Below are 19,772 nucleotides of genomic sequence, written 5' to 3'. Positions count from 1 at the left end.
TTGAGGAAAATGACATGTATTGAGTATACTGGTGTCAAAAACAAAAGCACTCTAGAAAAATGTGTACGACATAGTTATTACATTCTGTCTCGCCAGCAAATGATATTCACAGGGACAAAGGATTTATTTTGCCGTCTTTATTCCATACAACCCTTATTTCCCGCCTATAAATAGAAGCAATATTACTTTGTATATCGGGATAAGAAGACTGAAACAGTTAATTTAATATGCCAACTCTGATCTTCAACAAAGCCTAAAAAAGTGGGTCGACCATAATTATCACCGATTAACATAACCCGGGTTCATAGCGCATATGCGCACAGAGATGGAATTCGCAATATTGACATTTTGCGATATCCTGTTGATGGGACTTAATCTGAAGTTAATTCAGAGTCATCAATTCAAATAAGAATTGTTTGTTTTTTTTCAATAATACTGAAAATAGCAACCAACGGTAGCTTTCTTTGAATCTACGGGAATGTTCAATAGCCGCAAGAGGGCGCTCTACTGGCAGGTGACGTCACCCTTGGTCACCTGGGCGAACCAGTCGCAGTAGCTGCCCACGCGTGTGTACACGCTAGGGTATTCCGAGTCGCAGCCATGGCCCCAACTGATGAGACCCTGCAGGACCTCGCCACCGGCCTGGTCAAAATGGCTGACGATTGGACCGCCACTGTCGGCCTGAGAGAGAAAGACAAGTGTTTTAATACTCAATAGACGGTATTTTTGCAGGTCTTACCGATATAGGGCCTATTGTCCACTTTGTACCTGACTGACCGACTCCCCCACTGACTCACTGACAGTCACCTCTTTGACTTCACCTGGGCCGCGTTTTTGGCGGCCCTTGACCTGGAACATGTTTCTGATGACGTCACAGCCATGACGTGAAACATGTTTCCAGTGCACCGCGAAATTAACGCCCGACCAAAACCGTCAATGTTCGTGACGTCACTTTGTGTGTTGAGCAGACCATCATGACCACCATGGGAAGACGAATGTTTTGGTCAATTATTTTACACGATTTACAAGCAAAAGTCGGGCATTTACTTCCAGTATTTTCTCTATATTATCATCCTTACCCAACCGACTGTGTTTAAATCCCTTTTGTGGTAACAAAGTAACGTCGTCTGCTAAAACTGTTTGTACCTTTCCGCCAGCTTAAAACGTTAGTGAACCGGTCGCAAGTCGTTGTACTTTGGTCGGGACAATGACGTCATTTCAGTGTTATATACCGAAACGTCAAAATGCTCCCGAACCAGAAACATTGAACGGTACGTCACAGCGCCAAAATGCGGCCCACTGCGTAGACTAGATACACGATAAGACCTCCAGTGAATAACCATTTTTAATCATTTGAATAGAATTTGTGCGCTCTTGGGCAGCTTATACCAGGCTCTCCTCGTCTTATTTCTGCGGAAAAAAACTAAGTTGTGCGTCCACCCGGCAGACGTTTACTTACAAGACACTTATCTTTGCCTCCTTCCTCCGCTTGTGCGCAGATCATGTCTTCGGTAATATCTTTTAAAATACCAAGGTAGATGTTCTTGCACGTTTCTCTGTCGAAGGCATCCACAATGGCCTGTCTCATACGGTAGGGGTATACCTCTGGATTCGCTGTTAAAGAAAAGTAAAAAAGAGAACTGTGATTATTATTATAATCCAGTTAGAGTTGAAGAAGGTTAGTTGTTGGTTGGGTTTGTTTATTGGTCAGTTGATGAAAAGTTAGACAGGTGAGTAACATGTTGGTTACGTTGTGGAATGGTTGGTTGGTGTTGTTTATTTGTTGGTTGGTTAGTCGGCTTGTCGGCCGGTCGATCACTTGATCAATCGAGCAGTTACAGGTCGGTTGGTCAATCGGTTAGTTGGTCGATTGGTTTTGTCAGTTGATAGTCGGTCTGTCGATTTGTCATTTGATCAGTCCGTCGGTCGATAGGTTGGTCGGACAATCGGTCGGTAGGTAAGTCGGTGGGTTCACTCGCAAAACGCTGGTTACAATTTGGTTGGTTAAAAAAACATTTTGGAAAATTTGCCAATTTTGCCCAACGTTTACCCAACGTGGGGCACATTTTGCCCATGAATTTGGGTAAATCTAACCAGCGTTTTGAGAGTGTTGCTTGGTCGGTTTTTTTGTCAGTTGGTGGGTTAGATAGTCCGTCGGTAAGTAAGCAGTAACTTGATTGGTCGTTAGGCGGTTGGTCAGTCGGTTGTTCAGTTGATAAGTCGGTAGGTCAGTGAGAGATTGGTGGGTCGGTCAGTCAGTCAGTCCGTCGGATGCATTGGACAGTCTCAGTCTCAATCATCATAATGGACTTACAACTGATGGCTCCCCATCCGCTGATCATGAGTTTGGTTCCCGGTGCCACATCGTAACGGTTGATAGGGATGGTCTGTATCTTGTCAGTCAGTTCGACCTCCTCAGGCAGCTCAATCAAGGCGATGTCATTCCAGTTGGTGAAGAAGTCAAAGTCTGGATGATTAATGACCCGTTTGGATTTGATGACTTGGGTGCCGTCAACGTCTCGCAGGTCAGAATAGCCGAGACCAACGTATACTATGTAGGAGCTAGAGCGGGGAAATTACATAGTCAAAACTAGAAGGAAAATATAAAAATGTTGCATTTATTTCTGAACAATATCAGACCTTTGGAAGTTAAAACAGCTGCATCATAAGACTATTCAAACCATGTTCCGCTCGCCAGATGTTCTTAGGCAAAACCCGCAGCGAAAACCGCTTGGGAAAAAACTGATCCTGTGATGTTTTATTATTTTTACACTTAAAGTACTTACCCGCAATGGGCTGCAGTGAGAACCCATCGTGGATGTACTAGTACACCGCCGCAGTAATTAATTGTTGAACGGACTCGCGTTGTGTTGAATGGAGACGTGGTACGGGCGGGTGCCTTCGGTCACCTTGGTGCCTCCGACGATTCTTGGAGCGAGGCGGCTGCCGGAGACCGGCACAGCTGCTGGCACACGGGGAGTAAAAAGAACTTCGTCATCAATGGGTCACTTTTGACCAGGATATGGAGGTATCTGTTAATTTATGTTACACTAAGGGACAGTTTGCACAACTCAAACCCTTAAGTTTTAAGCGCAAATTGCCCACAATGTATCATGCAACAGATACCTTCCTTGCACACATCGTATTTATCTATAAATCTTGTATCAATGGTGAGAATTGAAATAGGTGAAAGCTGCCCAGCCGGATTTAGGTTACTGAGTTGTTTTGTTGTCTATACGAGAAAGCATTTAGTGGCAATGCTGTGTTTTGAATTTAAGGGTTCGTAATAATGCAAATGAAATCACAGATAATTGCCACTTTGTTTGAGGCAGTTTGATGGTTTGTCACACTGCCTTGAGCATCAGTCATCTCTACGCTCCATACGATAGCTTCTTTCCCTCAGCAGCTTCTGTGAGGATTTTAAATCGCCTTAATTTTTTTTTTTTGGGGGGGGGGGGTCTTACCTGTAATTGCAACGGCAAAGAAAACTAGCAAGAGACGATTCATGATGAGTGCAGCGACGTGACTCTGGACTGAGCTACGGGAAGGATTAATGTTCCTATTTGGCGACCGGTCGAGTGTGCCCTTTCGTGAAAAATTGAATTTTGAAAAGGTCTGTAGTTGATGCTATCGAAAGATAAGCTAACTCGAGATTATGTCAACTACTTTTATTATATACAGTAAGTGGACGGGCCTTTCTCAAATATCAGCTGCAAAATTAAACAAAGCCCGAAATTTGCCTTAAATTACTGAAATGAATGACACGTCGGAATATCAAATGTGTGAAATAATCACTTAATGACTTCGCGAGTTTATAAATAAATACCACATGATACTTCATTTCATTTCTAACAATTTATTGATTGTTTTATTTTTATATTTTCTTTTTACCAGGGCAGCCCCATCAGTTGTCTCAGAACTGTTCTCCCTGGGGGCCCTGGAAAATGAATGACAAGAGTAACTTAATTGTACTGAAGCCTGTGTTATGTTGTGTAAGCTGTGGTATGTGTTGTAAGTCTGCCCTAGTTCTGTTTTGGTATATACACTGAGTAATATATGGTTAGCAAATTTTACTATCAGTTTGTACATTTCGTCTAACCACTTTTTGTGGCATCATATTGGGGGGGGGGGGGAACTTACAAAAAAACTCATGTCAAGGGCTAATTTAAAGCTCCTTTCGTGTTCATAACATGCTGAAAACACGCATTTAATTGGTCGTGCCATTTGTTGTGTAAATATTCAGGCCGGATTGACACCAATTGGTGTTAGCCTATTCCTAATCAGCGGTGCCTTTAGGAACGTGAATGGCGGTGATGCATTTATTGTGGCGGTGTTGAGAGTATTGATGATAACATATCTGACATGACCGGCAGTTCACAAGCTTATGAATCGAATCTGAGTGAGCTGTCTGAGACACGAATGACTGTTAACTAAAACTAAAACTAAAGCCAAGCAGGTGTTGACAGCAATATAAGTGGCTCAAGTTTTTGACTTGGGCACGTACAGCAGTGGCGGCGGCGCACCGTACCGGTGAACAAGAAGTTCTTTTCTTTATTGGCTTCGGCTACCCTTTTGAATAAATATCTCTCATTGGATACATTTCGAGAGTTTTAAATGCTCATGCAGCACTGTGTTTTTGGCTCAAACCTAAATGAAATATGAACAGAATAATAATCATTGTTTAGGACAATTCCATATCATCTGTCGGTTTCCAAACCCAATGTTTGTATTCTTTGGAATAGTAAGTCACGGGGAATGTAAGCAATACGTGGTATGCGAGAGAGTTTATTGGGAAACTATTTATTAGTGGACTGATGACAGCGAACAGACACCACTGGCCTCGGACATTTGATATGTATGATGTCTTGGCTCTCTACCTATGGAAACCAACTACACACCGCGTTAACCCAAAAAGACAGTGCTATAGGGATATCAACATCTGTACACAAAATGACCCCACTTTCATCAACAATAATACACATAAAGATAAGCCTAAAAACCACAACCGTCCAACCTTTTCGTATGCAACCTTTTGTGATCCAATGGGATGCATTCTTACCGTTGAACCCGTTGAACGCAGTATTTATAAGAACAAGAATATTACCGACCTATGCTCCTTTATGAATAAGGTAAATGTTTTTGGTTATTTCGTTACTTTTAGTTGACTTTTTGGTTACTGTTAAATTATTTGGGGGTTCGGTTTTATTTACCATTATTGTAAAAGCTATTGACCTAAAATTACCGAATTTGTCAGCGCCACTGCTGGAAAAATATGTGGAATCTAATAAAGGCATTTTAAAATTTGTCATCATGTTTTTTTTTCCGGTTTTGTCAAAGCCCAGCTTAATTTGCCTCTTTCGAAGTGCAGTCACTTGTAGTTATGACGGCCATGTTTGCTTATACTTGTACCCAAAAGTGACCCCCGCCCACCTACATAATAGCCACCTGTTTAGAATATAGCGAAAGTGGCCTTTATCTAAAACGGTCACGAAACTGATGATGATAGCAAGATTTATCAAAAAATGGCCAAATTGTTTAGGTCAGCTCCACTGTGAATTTTGATTGTTCAAAGCGCGGTCATCTTTTATAGCTACGGATAATTCGGCCCTTCAGAGGCGTGTTCTCTCATTTTATCTCAAACTGATTGAAAAAATACTTGGGTAACTAAATTTTTATTCAAGATTTTTGTTTTCATTTCAGCAGATGGTATATTGTGCATTCAATGTTTCACCGAGGTTTGTGCCTGGTAGCTGGCGATGAATTTCCACTGAAATGCCACTTTATTCATGTCAAGAAGAATTGGTCATTTAGTAATTAAATGTCGGGGGTTGGAGCTAGAAAAACCTTAAAACGATTGCCTACATTTTGTCGTTTCCATTCAGATAATTATTTGAACATGCAACAATGTCGTTACCCCATCGATCACATCTCCACCCAAACCCACACATGTTTACGTTTACATACCTAGTGTGGACATTCTTTTGTTTTCGTGTATATAAGAAAAAAAGTGTGGAAAAAAAATCATTTTACTCAAACTGTGAAAACTCTTTCAACGCAATTTTTTCTATGATCCTCTTTAGTGTTTCTCTTCATTTTGCCACGGATAAACCTAACCCAAAAATGCCTCTCAACCTGTTTTCCAGAGAGGCGGAACACTGTGTGGACGTGGGCAAGTCCACACAACGTCGCCTCTACCTGGTTTATGTGGACCTCTTTTGTTCCGAAGTCCACACAGTGAATGTAATGCTTGTACACCCCATGCCGCTGGGTTTATACACTATGCAATAGTAGCCGAGCAGTACTGAAAACATTTCTGGAGTGGGTCCTTTTCCTTTTCAATTCGACTCGGAGACGAAAGCTCCATGTACTACGGGTCGATGGGACATGCTCCCTCCCAAATCCTTAGAGAGACGCAAATGGCGATGTCCTCCAGTATAGTAATGTAACTAAAAAAATATAGATTTTGACCAACGGTTACCTAAAGCTTTAATTTTGAATTTCCCCCTTTCTGTGGGCAGAGTGTATGTCAACCCACCTTTTCAATTACAAAGTCAGCATGTAAGTTTTTGAAGCTTTCTTGCTACATTTTGAAGAAAAACACTAGGCAAAGAAAAGACTAGGCCTAGGTATAAAACGACCGACCGACCAACAGGCAAATATCAAACACAAAGAAAGGCGAATCAGCTGGATTTTGGTTTATTTTAATCCAACACAGTGAAATGTAGTTGGTTCATCATTCATTCAGAATTGTGGCACCAGTTTATCAAGTATTATTAGTGATATATAGTGTTAATTGTATTTTCCCTCGAACACATCTTTAATGTATGTCAACACCAAAAGTTTATTTGTTCAAGGGAACTCATCCAAGAAATTAAGTTTGTCACCTTGGAAATGTATTCTTGAAATCAAAATAAAATTTCCAAAAATTATAAAAATTGTAAATAAATTACATCAAAGTACATGTGTCGCATGGCCGTGTTATTCGAGAATTCCACAAATCGATGTCATAGAGGATCGTTCCGTTTAATGATACATATCTAGCGTGCGGAAGTTGACCAATCAGCAGCTACCTAGCAGGTGACGACATTGCTCGTTTCAGTGGCAATCCAATCACAGAACTTGGCCACCCGGGTGTAGACGCCGGGGTAGCTGGGGTCTGCGCACCCGAAGCCCCAGCTGACGATGCCCTCTAGAACCACACCATCGATGTGCTGGCCTTCGTCAAAGTTGCTGACGATGGGGCCGCCGCTGTCACCCTAAACAGTATAAAAGGGGTAAGAAAATATAGAGGGCGCCATTTACTGTCTGGACCAAGGCAATTATCATTTCTTCCGATGCGCGATTGCAGCGTATTTTCTGGATGAATATATCGATTGCATTCAGCTGCCATCTTTGAGGTGTGTTTTATTATGCTAATTCACAATGAATGCACAATACTAGGCATATTCATGCTGTTGTACAAAAGCACACACGTCACCTCAAAGATGGCTGCAGTGCAAACGGTCTAAGCGGTTTAGGGAGCTACCAACGGGCTGTGCCACATTGTAGACTTCTACTTTTTAGCTTGGTGAGCTGCTTTACCCATTTTGCCAAGTAATAACGCTTTCTGAACATAGCTTGAGTTTGGACCGTATAGATCCCTTTATCATGCTGCCACCATTTCAGTCATGATCCCTGTATCCAATAACAGTACTGAACGGTAATGTTTTTTGTGCAAAGGGGGAACCAGACTATTTTTCCTTCCAGCCTCGCTTTGGTTAAGTTGATTTGAATGGGAAAAAATCATCATGGCCGCAACATGATAATGGTCTATAGTTTGTTCTTTGTGTTAACGATTTGAACAAGCCCAGGCTAGTTTGGATATATACCGCTGAAATCAGTCATCGAGGCAAACAGACATGTTGTGAATATCCAAGGTGAAAACGAGGCTTACCTGGCAAGAGTCTTTCCCAGATGCTGCGGCACAGATCATGACGCGGGTGATGGACGCCTCACTGCCATATTTGTCTTTGCAATCTTTGCGGCTGACTGCACTGACGACCACCTGACGCAATTTATCCGGGTAGCTTCCACCAGCTAACATAGGAAAATACCGTATTACCAACCATTAGAACAAATAGCAGTAACTAGCCTCGGCAACAACAGCAGCAACGCCAATATTATCAACAACAACGTCGTCATTAGCCAAACTTAAAAAACAGCAGTGATTACCACTTGGACTCATAATTGGCAACACGAACAACCTGCCCCGGCATCAACTATAATGTCTACTGCTAAACAACTGGGGGATCAGCAGTGAGTTTAACCATAAACTAGGCTTTCGTAGAAGAGTTGGACGCGAAAGTAGTTTAAGACATTATTTCATATTCGGGGCACACTGACGTAGTTGGAGGACACTGGTGGTCAGGAGCGTGAATCCCGGGGGATGGGGGTATATACCACCCCCCCCCCATTTTTTTGACCAGGAAGGGTGACATTGGATCCCTTCCCCCCTCCCTCACTTTTTCGTGTTGTGAAAAAAGAGCGGATTTCGAGGTATATTTCGAACTTTCCAACCAGCAAACAAGTACTGTAATATAAAAGGGAAAACAAGTACATGTATACAAAAGTTTTAAATGCGCTGTTTTGATGTTAAGGGTTAAGATGTACATCTGTATCATGAACAGCGCCCCCTAGTGTCATGTGGTGTCCAGCAAGCCAAGCCCCCCCCCCCCCCCCCCCCCCCCCCCCGCCCCCCTTCGAATTTCAACGGCCGGGAAATTTTGTGATTTTAGTCATCCCCATCCCCCCAGATCCCCGACAGATTTACGCCCTGCTGGTGGCTTGCATTAAGGTAACAAAAAAATAGCCTTTCCGGCGGTTCACAATCGACGCACGCATTGTAAATGATTATTGTGGTACTTGCTATGAATCAGTCAGTCACTCAATCAGTCGGGGAGTCAGTCAGTCAGTCAGTCAGTCTGTCAGTCAGAGAAAAATAGGCTGGGCACTTAAATAAACCACTTAAATAGCAATCATCAAAATAAACACTTCAACGCCAACTGCTAACAACAAAAGTACTAACATGATATGGATCCCCATCCGCTGACCAACAGCGCGGTTGATGCAGCAACATCTGATCCGGAGCTGGCAAGCTTGATGGTCTGCACGGAGTCCGACAGGGTGGCAGCGGCGTCCAGTTTAATCAGGGCAATATCTTTGTTCAGAGTGTTGTAGTTGAAATTCGGATGAACGATCCAGGAGCCTGCGATGACTTGGTTGCCATTTTCGTTCAGGTCGTGGAAACCAAGCCCCACGTTCACCTTACCAGCGCTGGAATATTGGTTTGAAAAACCCACAATGGAATTAACAGCTTTGTCTGAATTGTGACAGTAAACGCTATAGACTGTCAATAAGGTTGAGCTGGTTTTTTGTTTACAGTATCGAAAACCAAAAATCAGTAAGTCAAGTGAGTTAATATTAAGATCACCAGACTGAATTGAAACTGTGTTTTGAGTCGCTTCTCATAAAACTGTTATCTTTTGCATGCGACATCGACTGGTATAAACATGTACTGTAAATAGTTACTGAAGGAATTTTTACGAATTGTGTGCGTGTCATCAACAATGCAGATCAATGTAGGTCAGAGCGGACTAGAGGCCTATATGAGCTACCGTACTCCACAAGAGGGCTGCAGACGCCCCAGGACAGGGGGAAAAGAAGGGATTTTAAAGTAAAAACATAGCACCAAATTGAAAATTCTTGTAAAAAAGAACGAGGAGAGCAAGTTTTAAGTCTAAAAAAGAAAACAAATGGTTGGGCTTGATTATCCCTACCCTGCGCAGTGAGCTGCCGTGACGACCCACTGTGGGTGGACGAGGGTCCCACCGCAGAACTGATTATTCGCTGAGGCAGGACCATCGAAGAGAGCCACTTGGTATGGGCGACTGCCGACGGGCGACTCCACGCCACCAACGATCAGATTGCGAGGCCCGCGGAGTAGGCGACCCGGTGAAAATGCTAAAAGAGTACGGTGAGTGTAATGCGATATAAGGCTTATGCAGTAAATGTGAGGGCCAATGATTTTTGGTGTCCCTATTTACATTGTGATATTTGTTTCCCTAGTATTACCAACAGTCAAATAATATATACAAAGGATTTAGTTGCTCAAATTATAGTACTTTTACCTAAATATCTGGTAGCAAAGCATGAAACACCTTAAGCTGGACACCAAAGCTGCGACATTTTTAAAACTGCTGTTGAAATGTGTTGTTTGGTTCTTATTATGTAATCAAATACTATACCATGTGCGCATGACTGTGTATGAAAAATTTCTCTTCATTATGTCAAAGCAAGTTAATATTGCTGAAGAATGGCACTATATTTAAATGATTGAATAACTAACTGAGGGCGATTCACAGTGCGTTTTTAGCAATCAAACAGAAAACTTTACAAGGAAATTCTCTCGGTAGTATTGCTTTGTCTGAAAAGCTGACCCGATAACTTAAAGCGGAACTCAGTCTAAACATCCGCATTTCTTGTCACGATAATAACTGACCGCAAAATCCACGGCGAATGGAAAATTCGAAGATGCTTTCCAGTGATGTTCCCCAAATTGTAACCCGAAAAACAGATATCTTTCATTGCAATTTTTCTAGCAATACATCAGCTCTGCACTTTCGAATGAGACATCAAACGGCTTACTCATGAAATAGATAATTTCTAATTATTTGCGGTACGACAATATTATTCTGCAGGATTTTGTTTGTGCACCAGAAGCGCAAAACAACCTCACATCGGAGCTGCAGCGCCGATGCGCAAAAAAATAGTTTTGGGCGTTACAATTGAACCATTTGAAGACCGATTATTATAAAGAGAGGAAAATGTTCGAATTTGTTTATGAGCACAGGGAGCGGAAGTTTAGGTTAAACAAGTTCCCATGGCGTCCAGTTTCCAGTCAGTTCTCAAACGATTTGGCGATGCAAGGAAGAACGGTGAAAGTAATTCATTTGTACAAAAGTAGCCTATCCATAATGCTCACCACAGGCCAGCGATACACAGGCCAAGAAGATGAGAAGCTTCATGATGACGCAGCTAGCTCGTCGTCGAGAAGGAAGATTCTTGCAGTGCAAAGTGAACAGATGGGCAGAAACGGCAGGCTTTTTATCCTCTGCAGATAAACACTGTACGTGGAATGGATCAGGTGAATTAGCGAAAACCGGTTGACGTTGAAGGGCATGCCACGTGGACGGCCACAGCCAATCACAATTAATCTCGATCTACCCCGCGTACTGTGTGCAGGACCTTCGGACGTCTTTATCTCTGCTCATTTTGAGAAAGGAGGTTAAGAGATAGGCACCTGTTGGTCGATAAACCGAACCTGACCTTTATCTGGACGAGAACCCGACCTCTAAATGTCTTACATAATAAAAGAATTGAATAACTCATAACATTTTTGATGATAATTATTGTGCAATGGCACACCGAACATCAAGACGTTTACCTTAATAGTAGGCCTAAGTTTATGTGACCCCGCAACCCCAAACATACGTGGGGTGCTGTGGTCCAATGATTACGTTGTTCGACTCTTGTGCCGTGGTACATGGGTTCGAATCCTGACCGTTGGAACATGGCGCCTGTGCTTTTGAGCAAGGCACTTTACCATTATTGCTTCGTCCTTCGCTCATCTCTAAGAGAAGGGGTTTGCCCCGGTGTCCTGGCAGTGGCTGCAATATGCGCCGCAGCACCTTGTAAACCCTTATAAGCACCTTGTAAACCCTTATAAGGTGCTACATGATGGGTCTCATATTCTCATAAACATTATTTACCCGTCTTTAATAACAGACATAATTTCAAGCGCCTTGAGTACCTATTGTTGGTAGATACATGTGCGCTATATAAGACATAAGTATTAACCTAGCCCTGAACCTAGTTGATGACAGTTACCATTAACCGTAATCAGTAAACCTAAGCCTAGCGCTTATCGTATCTTAACCTTACCACTAATTCTAAAACGACGCCTACGAAAGTCTCGTTCGCTGGCACTGTTATTACCTCAGACACCGCATACAAAAACAAGCGCTAATGTAACGCACATGCAGGCACCAGACTATTCCTCATTTGCATACGTGTTCAAAAATCTTGCACATGCCAAATGATCCAATACCAGGGCGAGAGAGCAGGTAGTGATGGGCGCGTACTGCTCAACACCCTGGGGACGAGGTTGAGCCACCACAGACCCTGTTCGTGTCTGAGCAGAGCTCACTGGTGGAAATACGTCACGCGCAGTTTGACGCATGCGTTGTTCATCCATAGAAACGGACAAATATGGCGGCCGGACAGCGGAAATGTCAAGTGGACCCCAAAATCAACTTTTATTGTTGAAGTCGGGTAATTTATTATGAAGTTCATTGCGACATAAGAGGCTATCCTTCCAATCCAATTTTGTTGAGTTAGTGCAATGGACTGAAAAGCAGTACATTCTCAAACGAAGACCCAGCACGAAACGGGAGTTTTGTCAGGGGTTATGGCTGCGGCTACGAACATCTGAGGATTGTGATGGCCCGCGATTGATACGTTTGATTAGCCCGGCTGTCGATGTCGTGGACGTCTTTTCAGGAAGTCGTGCGTACCTTGCGCGCGAACCAGTACAGTATACTACGCGCACGCTCTGTGTCCAGTCCACGGGGCTCTCAAAAGTGGTAAAAACGCGCCCTCTTTTGTTGGCGTTCACAGCCCAAAGGGAATCGACTGACTGGGCAATCAGCCGATGCAAATTCCAAATTTCGTGGGCCCTACAGGGGTCGTAAAACATGTTTTTTTGTTGGGGGCCGGGATGCCCCACCCCTCCCCCTCCCCGGATCTGCCAGTGAACCCGTACCTCAACGCTATCTACTTAATAACGACGGGTAATCCCCCCCACACCAAAACGTTCAGACTAACGTTATTCATGAAATCGTCACCATCATGGCCCATGTAATGTAATTTTCAAATGCAGTCCTTGAAAATGCACCTTTGTGTTCTATTTAAACATATTTTTAATTTTCATTTTACCATTTTCAAGGGTATTTTGGTGCCTTTAGGCTTTATGCTAATGAAAATTTATATATTCATGAGCAAAAATGTGATGTCATTTCACGTAGAAACCTCAATGTTTTTCAGCACCAAATGTTGCCAGATTTTTTGATAAAGTTTTGCAGTCGTAAGTTTTCTTTCTTTTGGTGATTCGTTGTTGTTGCAGTACAAGACAGCAAGTTAATGAGCAAACTTTTCTCATAAATGTTTTCGGTGAGCAAAGTTTGGTTAACAATTTGAACACAAAAACCCTAAACTGAACGGTGTGTTCCTGAAATGACATCACAGCAACAGCGCCCTCAGTTGTCAAGAAAAGCATGGAAAATGTTAAATGTTTAAAGAATCGCACTTTTAAGTAACATTAATCAACAAGGATGTCAAATGGTTTTCATATATTTCAAAGGAGTAGAAAGTTGCACAAATTATGTTTCCAAGTAAAATTAATCTCATGGCCCCTTTAAAACCCATTACCCATTTCTAGTCCTTTCCCTTACGTAACTCTGTAATACAAATCCACTGAAAAACACGGATTAAACAAATTAATAAGGACAAAACGAAACACACACAACAACAAAACAAATTCAAAACTCATATCAAACAAACTATGCAGGCTGATTTTCGCTTTCTTACTTTATTTTCGAAATGGTGCGATTGTTCACTTCCTTATATAATTATTTAAAATACGTGATAACGTGGTAAACTGTTTTCAAAGATCTTTACAGTTATCGTGCGATACACCGAAATAGCAGTCGAGTTGTCCCATTTAACAGCTGTGGGCTACACTTTCTAGCCCAGAATTAAGGACCCAAAACAAAACAGCCAAATCGCTGTGTGGAAACAAAATCCAAGCTCGTCTTCTAGTACTACCACCGAGTGATTATTGATTATTTCGAGAACAAGACTTTACGTTTTTCTTATGGAATGATCACGATTATAAATCTGTTAATCACGGAAAATCTTAAACACAGGGTTTGTGACATCTGATCAATAGCCAGTCAGGCAAGGTTTAGCAGCTGACAGCACCTGACGTCTTGCTGCTGATCCAGGAGCAGTAGTTGGACACATGGGTGTAAACACCGGGGTACTTGGGATCGGCGCATCCGTAGCCCCAGCTGACGATGCCTTCAAGTTTTGTGCCGCTCACGTGTGAGTTCTCGCTGAAGCCGCTGACAATTGGGCCACCACTGTCACCCTGCGAAGAGCGAAGACAAAAGGCTCCGTGAAGTGTGTGCTGTGACGATTTTATAAGTGACTCTTGGTACTGCTGCATGCCAATGGCCAAATATCTTGGTTAGAGCAGTTGTCTAGATCTTGGACCATACAGCCACGTGGGAATGTTATTCGCGCCGGTTAGACTATGGTATCAACTTAAGCCTAGGACTGTCCCAATCTATGTGCTCCTGTTGGTACGCCTAAGTGGGACCGAAGGCTATAGATGGGGTGTAACAGGAACAAGCTGACAGCGTATACAGACTGTTTCGAACACAGCGTACGTACTGGGGCAGATAGGGGAAATATTTGGGGGAATGGTGCCTTTGATGATACAAGCATGGCATTTGGCCCACAATCAGAGTATGTCTTAAGAAAGCCTTTTAGCTATAGAGCCATCGCAGATTTGTCCATTGAAAAAAAACCCGAGATAGAATAACAAGCAATTTTCATTTTTTTTCAAATTGGCTGTCATTGCTTGCTATTTTACCTACATTATTCAAAGAACAAATCTGCGGTGGCCCTAGCCAATTATCTTTCTCATGACATACCCTGACTGTTTGCCAAATTCTATCAAAGGCACAATCCAATCACCTATCTGCCGTACAAACATGTAAAACTGGACTAGGGCGCTGAACTTTGCCGCAGCCAAGTGGTAACCATGAGATCTAGGCCCAATTTCACGGCGCTGCTAAGCACACGTTTTTCAGCAAACAGAGCCTCCGTCTATTTCATGGAGACCGTAAGCATAAGCACAGCAAAAAGGGAATTTACTTTTAGAGAAAGTGTTACTTCAGAGAAAAAAATGCTTAACTCAGTGACGGGACGGTAACAATAGAAATCCCCATGCACGCGCGACCGTTAGTACATCCACGCCGTGAAATAGTGCTTAAGGTTAGCACATTTTCTGCTATGCTATAAGCACAACTTTTTCTGCTAACTGTTAAGCAACGCCGTGAAATCGGGCCCTAGTTACAACCGCCTAACCGGTCCTTGGTACCTACCTGGCAAGAGTCTTTCCCAGATGCCGCAGCACAGATCATGTTGTTAGTGATACCGCCACCGTAGTCGCTGTTGCATGTGCTACGGCTGACTGCCTTTACCACGACCTGTCTGAGTTCGTAAGGGTAGGCACCACCGGCTGCGAACGTCAAGAAAAAAATAACAAAAATTACGTTTTTTTAATATCGAGTATTTTTGTTGTGAACCAAAGCAGATTATGATTTCGTTCGTACCAAACACTGTTTCATTTTGTCTATATAGATAGAATTTTAGATATCTAAATTGGGATTTGATATGCATTTGATGACGTATTAGACTAAATAATAACAAACAGAAGCTAGAACGACTCACAACAATCACCCCAACACCAGTCTTAATTGGCTCTAAACATACAAAAAACTTAACCATCACCGAAACAAAACCATTAGAGCAGTACGTAGTATGCAATTATTTCAACAAGAAAAACGGTAACACGATCCCCAATCAAAGGTTCGACAATGATGAAGACGATGACAAAACGTCAGCGGCATCAAAACTTGATCGTGACAGTGAAATGCCTAGCCTTTTTCCGACTAACTCAATGCGAGATTTCAATAACCCGTGCAAGCTATGATAAAACACTTTGAAACATCAGCATTAGATTTTGACGTGCAAAGACGGTGATGACGACACAAAAGCACACCACCAAAAATCAAACTGTGAAAAAACGCTACTCACATGACGTGGAACCCCAGCCGCTGACCAACAGACTAGTACCGGATGACGGGTCGGAGCCTGACGATGCAATGCTGATGGTTGCCACTGTGCTAGACAAGCTCGCTGCTGAATTCAGTTTAATCAGCGCTATGTCGTTGTCCAGAGTGTTAGAGTTGTAGCTGGAGTGTGCGATCCAACTGCCCTTGATGATCTGTTTGCCATTGTCGTTCAAGTTGTGGTATCCCAGCCCAACATACACTGCGCCTCTGCAAGACGACCAAGAAAATCATTAAAACTTGAAAGAAAAAAAACAGGGGGATAGTGTTAAGTTGGTACTGGTTGTTGTCGTGGTTGGGTTTTTTGTGGTGTTGGTGGTGGTGGATGGTGTGGTTGTGATTGTTTTTTTTTTTTTGGTAGTTGTTGTGTGGTTGTTACGCTTGTTGTGGTTAATGTGGTTAATGTTGCGGTTGTTGTGTGTGTGGTTTTTTTTCTTCAATATCATTTTAATCTAGGCCTACTTTACATTTTTCTACCTAATTGCAAAAGGTTACCTTTTTTGTTGCCTTTGCTTTGCCTTTATAAACCGACCGATATAAGTACAGCATGTTTACAATGAGGTACTGTAATATATTCGTTATTGGTTGCATTCAAGACATCTTTACTGTTCGTTCCCAGTTCATAACGCATTGCTCAAAGCACCGCTAAAGTGACTAAATGGAGCAATATGGACTACAATATTGATTGTGTGGAGGGTAGGTATAACTCACCCTGAACAGTGGGCCGCTGACACCACCCATCGGTCGCTGACGAGGGTGCCACCGCAGTACTGACTGTTAAATCCGCCAGAGGCTTTACTGAAGAGAGCCACTTGGTATGGGCGACTCCCCCTAGGTGCCTCTACGCCCCCAACGATCAGGTTGCGAGCCCAGGTAGGTCCGCCCTTTAGGTGGGCCGCTATAAAGGAGACACGAGTAATTTAATCAACTAATCGGGTGTTTACAACCTTTAATAATAAAGGACGAATGTAACGATGTTCTGTGGTTTTTTTATCTGATAGATTACAGTTTGTGGCATTTTGGTATAAAATCAGTGATTATTCGATGGTTTGGGACGGCTTTCACGACGTACGTTTTAATGACATGATAATCAATGGACGTGTTAGCCTAATAGTTATATCTGATTTGTTTTTTTTCTCAAGTCGCGTCTTTCTTCGGTCTGTTACGAAACCAAAACAAAACAAAAGCCAACGGGGTTTGTGATGTCAAGAGGAAAGCAGGCAATAAACACGCAGAAATTTGGGACAGTCACAAACTAGAGTTGACTTGCCTTGAAATGTCCATAGGTAGTAACATGTACAATGTATGTTATATAAAAAAGCGAAGTCACATGAAGTAAGTATGGTTTACCAAAATGTGCTTAAAAGGCAGAAACTACATGTATGATTACAGGATTGAGTGCTACATTCGTTTTTTTACTTCTTAAAGGCATATAGGAGCATTTGCTTTTCATGCATTTTTGGTTCGTTTCCAATAACAACACCACTCAAAATCCAAAGAAGAATGGTCAAAACCTAACCTGTTGAAGTTTCAGGGTGGATACTGCAATAATTTTCGAGAAAACATTGAAACTATGCACAACCTTTTAATCCGCGAACACGATTTCGTCTACAGCACTATAAAATCAGTCAACTATTAAACTGATCACTGGAAATCGCCTTCATTTCTTGATTTCTTCTAAATGAAAGCAAGCCAGACGGAGTAATCTATAATCCAAAAAAGCATTTTGGATAATAATTTGCTTGGTTTATTTGGGGATAAATGCAAAATGATCCTACATGTATTTGAGTACTGCCGATGAACCCAAAAAAAACGTTCTTACCAAATGCCACCGAGAGGCATGCAAGGAAAACGACGATCTTCATGGCGATTGCGATACTGAACAACGTAGCGTTTCAAGGGATGGATCTCTCAGAAGTCTGGTTGTGGTAAGTTCTGGCGTCGACTCGGGCCGCCTTTTATTACTTTCCTTCTAATCAGGATTTCCGCGTTTGCTGGCAAAATGAACAGCTGAATATCATCTCTCCTTAGATAAAAAAAAACGCAATGCCTGATACCGACATATTTTCCGGAAGGCTACATCGAAGCTTTGTAAACACAGATATTATTATCTGGTGTATATATAGGCAGCGTACGATTTAAATTTTTGAGTTTTATAGCCTAGTTATCGTTCTCTAAATGGCGTAAACAAGATAGTAACACTAGATTCTAAAGTGTTTGCACGCGAGTCTTGAGAGCTGAATCGCATATTCGAACCACACTGTTTGTATATAGCCAGGCACGAGGAATGGAAACCTGTGTTAAGTCTATAGAGGGCGATAGGGTACTATCCACGGGTTTGACTGTAACAAGCTATCGTCTTAAGTCAACAACAACGGTAATATTATTATGCTTCGACACAAGAGTTATGATATAGCCCAACGGGAAGGTTTCTTGCAAATTGCTCCCACTGGCGTTGATACGGGCTCATGAAACCGCCATCTTCCCGCGCTTATGGCATACATTCTTTCTTCCTTATTTTGTAGGCCTATTAAATGTATTCTTAAATTGTAACGGATTAGTGAAATGCGTATTAGGCCCCCTTCAATGGCGAAAGCATGCATCGTGTGGGGTATTGTTTAGGTAATCCGTCAGAGGGCAGTTGCTTTGTACAATGGTGTGCACAATGGTTTCTCCATTGAAGGGGGCCTTGTGAGTGTATAGTAATCACGTGGCCAGATCAGGCGCGGTTCTAGAACCAATATTTTTGGGGGGCTAGCACGGTGGATCCAGAATTTTTTCAGGGAGGCGTGCTGAAATGTTGACCGGTTATTTTTTCCAGACACTTAGGCCTCCGAAAATCAATAGGGGGGGGGGGGGGGGGGGCTCATGCCATATTTTCAATGGGGAGCGCCAATAAAATCCTAAAATCATTCACAATATATTAACTAATGCACCCTTACCCTTGTCACGGCTATTTCTTCTTTAGGGGGAGACCGTTCGCATGTACATCACAATCCTTCTTTTTGCTAATGCAATTTTTTTTTTACGGAATTTATTTTGGGGGGGCTAGACAAAATTTGGGGGGGGGGGTTACAGCCCCCCCTAGCCCCCCCCCCCACCCCCCCCCCCCCCCCCCCCCCCCCCCCCCCCCCCCCCGTAGAACCGCGCATGGGCCAGATTCGACTATTCTTTATCAGGCTTTAGGGTGAACTTTCTAGCTCACTTGAAAAGGCTAAAGAACGCCCTTTCTATTTTATTGTAAGGAATTTTAGCGCCATTTTAAAAGTTTATTGTCACTCTTTACAGCGCCCTCTCTAGTTTACTCTCGGGCTGTACAGCGCCTCTCTAGTTTATTTAAAGTTTCATAGCACTCCGAAAATTAAAAAAATTAAAGGGATATTACGGCCTACAATACGCTGAACCGGACCACTAAAATACGTTTTAAAAGAAATGATTTTAAATGGAAATATTTAAAAGTAGAATATAAACGTCCACACAACTATCCTTTGAAAACCATGCGAGAACGAATTTCGGGAGTCACAATTTTGTCCCGAAAAAATTGAGCTGTTCAGTGCGAGTTGTGATTCCAGCCGCACAAGTTGTCGCCTTATGCAGACGTGTAATAAACAATATTTGTGTATTGCTGCTGTGTGTAATTTATATGGCACACACAACGTGTATCTTACATTATATGAAATGACAGGAAATATGCGTAATCCGTCGCGTCCGATGCGAACAACCGGGGTTTGTTCGTCTTTTCTCGGGAACGGTAAG

The 19,772-nt window shown here is 42.5% G+C and overlaps 2 protein-coding genes across 2 annotated transcripts; both read right to left on the bottom strand.

The window, feature by feature from the left end:
* Nucleotides 1-386: 386 nt before the first annotated feature.
* Nucleotides 387-3,507, bottom strand: LOC119744306 (anionic trypsin-like). The gene is made up of 5 exons (XM_038220175.1): nt 3,465-3,507; nt 2,890-2,962; nt 2,315-2,562; nt 1,460-1,614; nt 387-681 (listed from the first exon to the last, which is right to left on the bottom strand). Exons 1-5 carry the CDS (start codon nt 3,505-3,507, stop codon nt 505-507), a joined length of 696 nt encoding a protein of 231 aa, XP_038076103.1. The 3' UTR covers nt 387-504.
* Nucleotides 3,508-6,680: 3,173 nt separating this feature from the next.
* LOC119744304 (transmembrane protease serine 9-like) lies at nt 6,681-18,508 on the bottom strand. The gene is made up of 10 exons (XM_038220173.1): nt 17,839-18,508; nt 16,728-16,914; nt 15,982-16,226; nt 15,267-15,403; nt 14,063-14,245; nt 11,021-11,162; nt 9,816-9,999; nt 9,065-9,312; nt 7,934-8,076; nt 6,681-7,256 (listed from the first exon to the last, which is right to left on the bottom strand). The coding sequence occupies exons 1-10, from the start codon at nt 17,879-17,881 to the stop codon at nt 7,071-7,073; spliced, it is 1,698 nt and encodes a 565-aa protein (XP_038076101.1). The 5' UTR covers nt 17,882-18,508; the 3' UTR covers nt 6,681-7,070.
* Between the last annotated feature and the right edge of the window lie 1,264 nt (nt 18,509-19,772).

The sequence above is a fragment of the Patiria miniata genome, unplaced genomic scaffold (genome assembly GCF_015706575.1).
Source record: "Patiria miniata isolate m_02_andy unplaced genomic scaffold, ASM1570657v1 HiC_scaffold_7, whole genome shotgun sequence".
Taxonomy (NCBI): domain Eukaryota; kingdom Metazoa; phylum Echinodermata; class Asteroidea; order Valvatida; family Asterinidae; genus Patiria; species Patiria miniata.
Note: the sequence above shows the minus strand (reverse complement) of the source record. Positions and strands in the feature narration are given on the sequence as shown.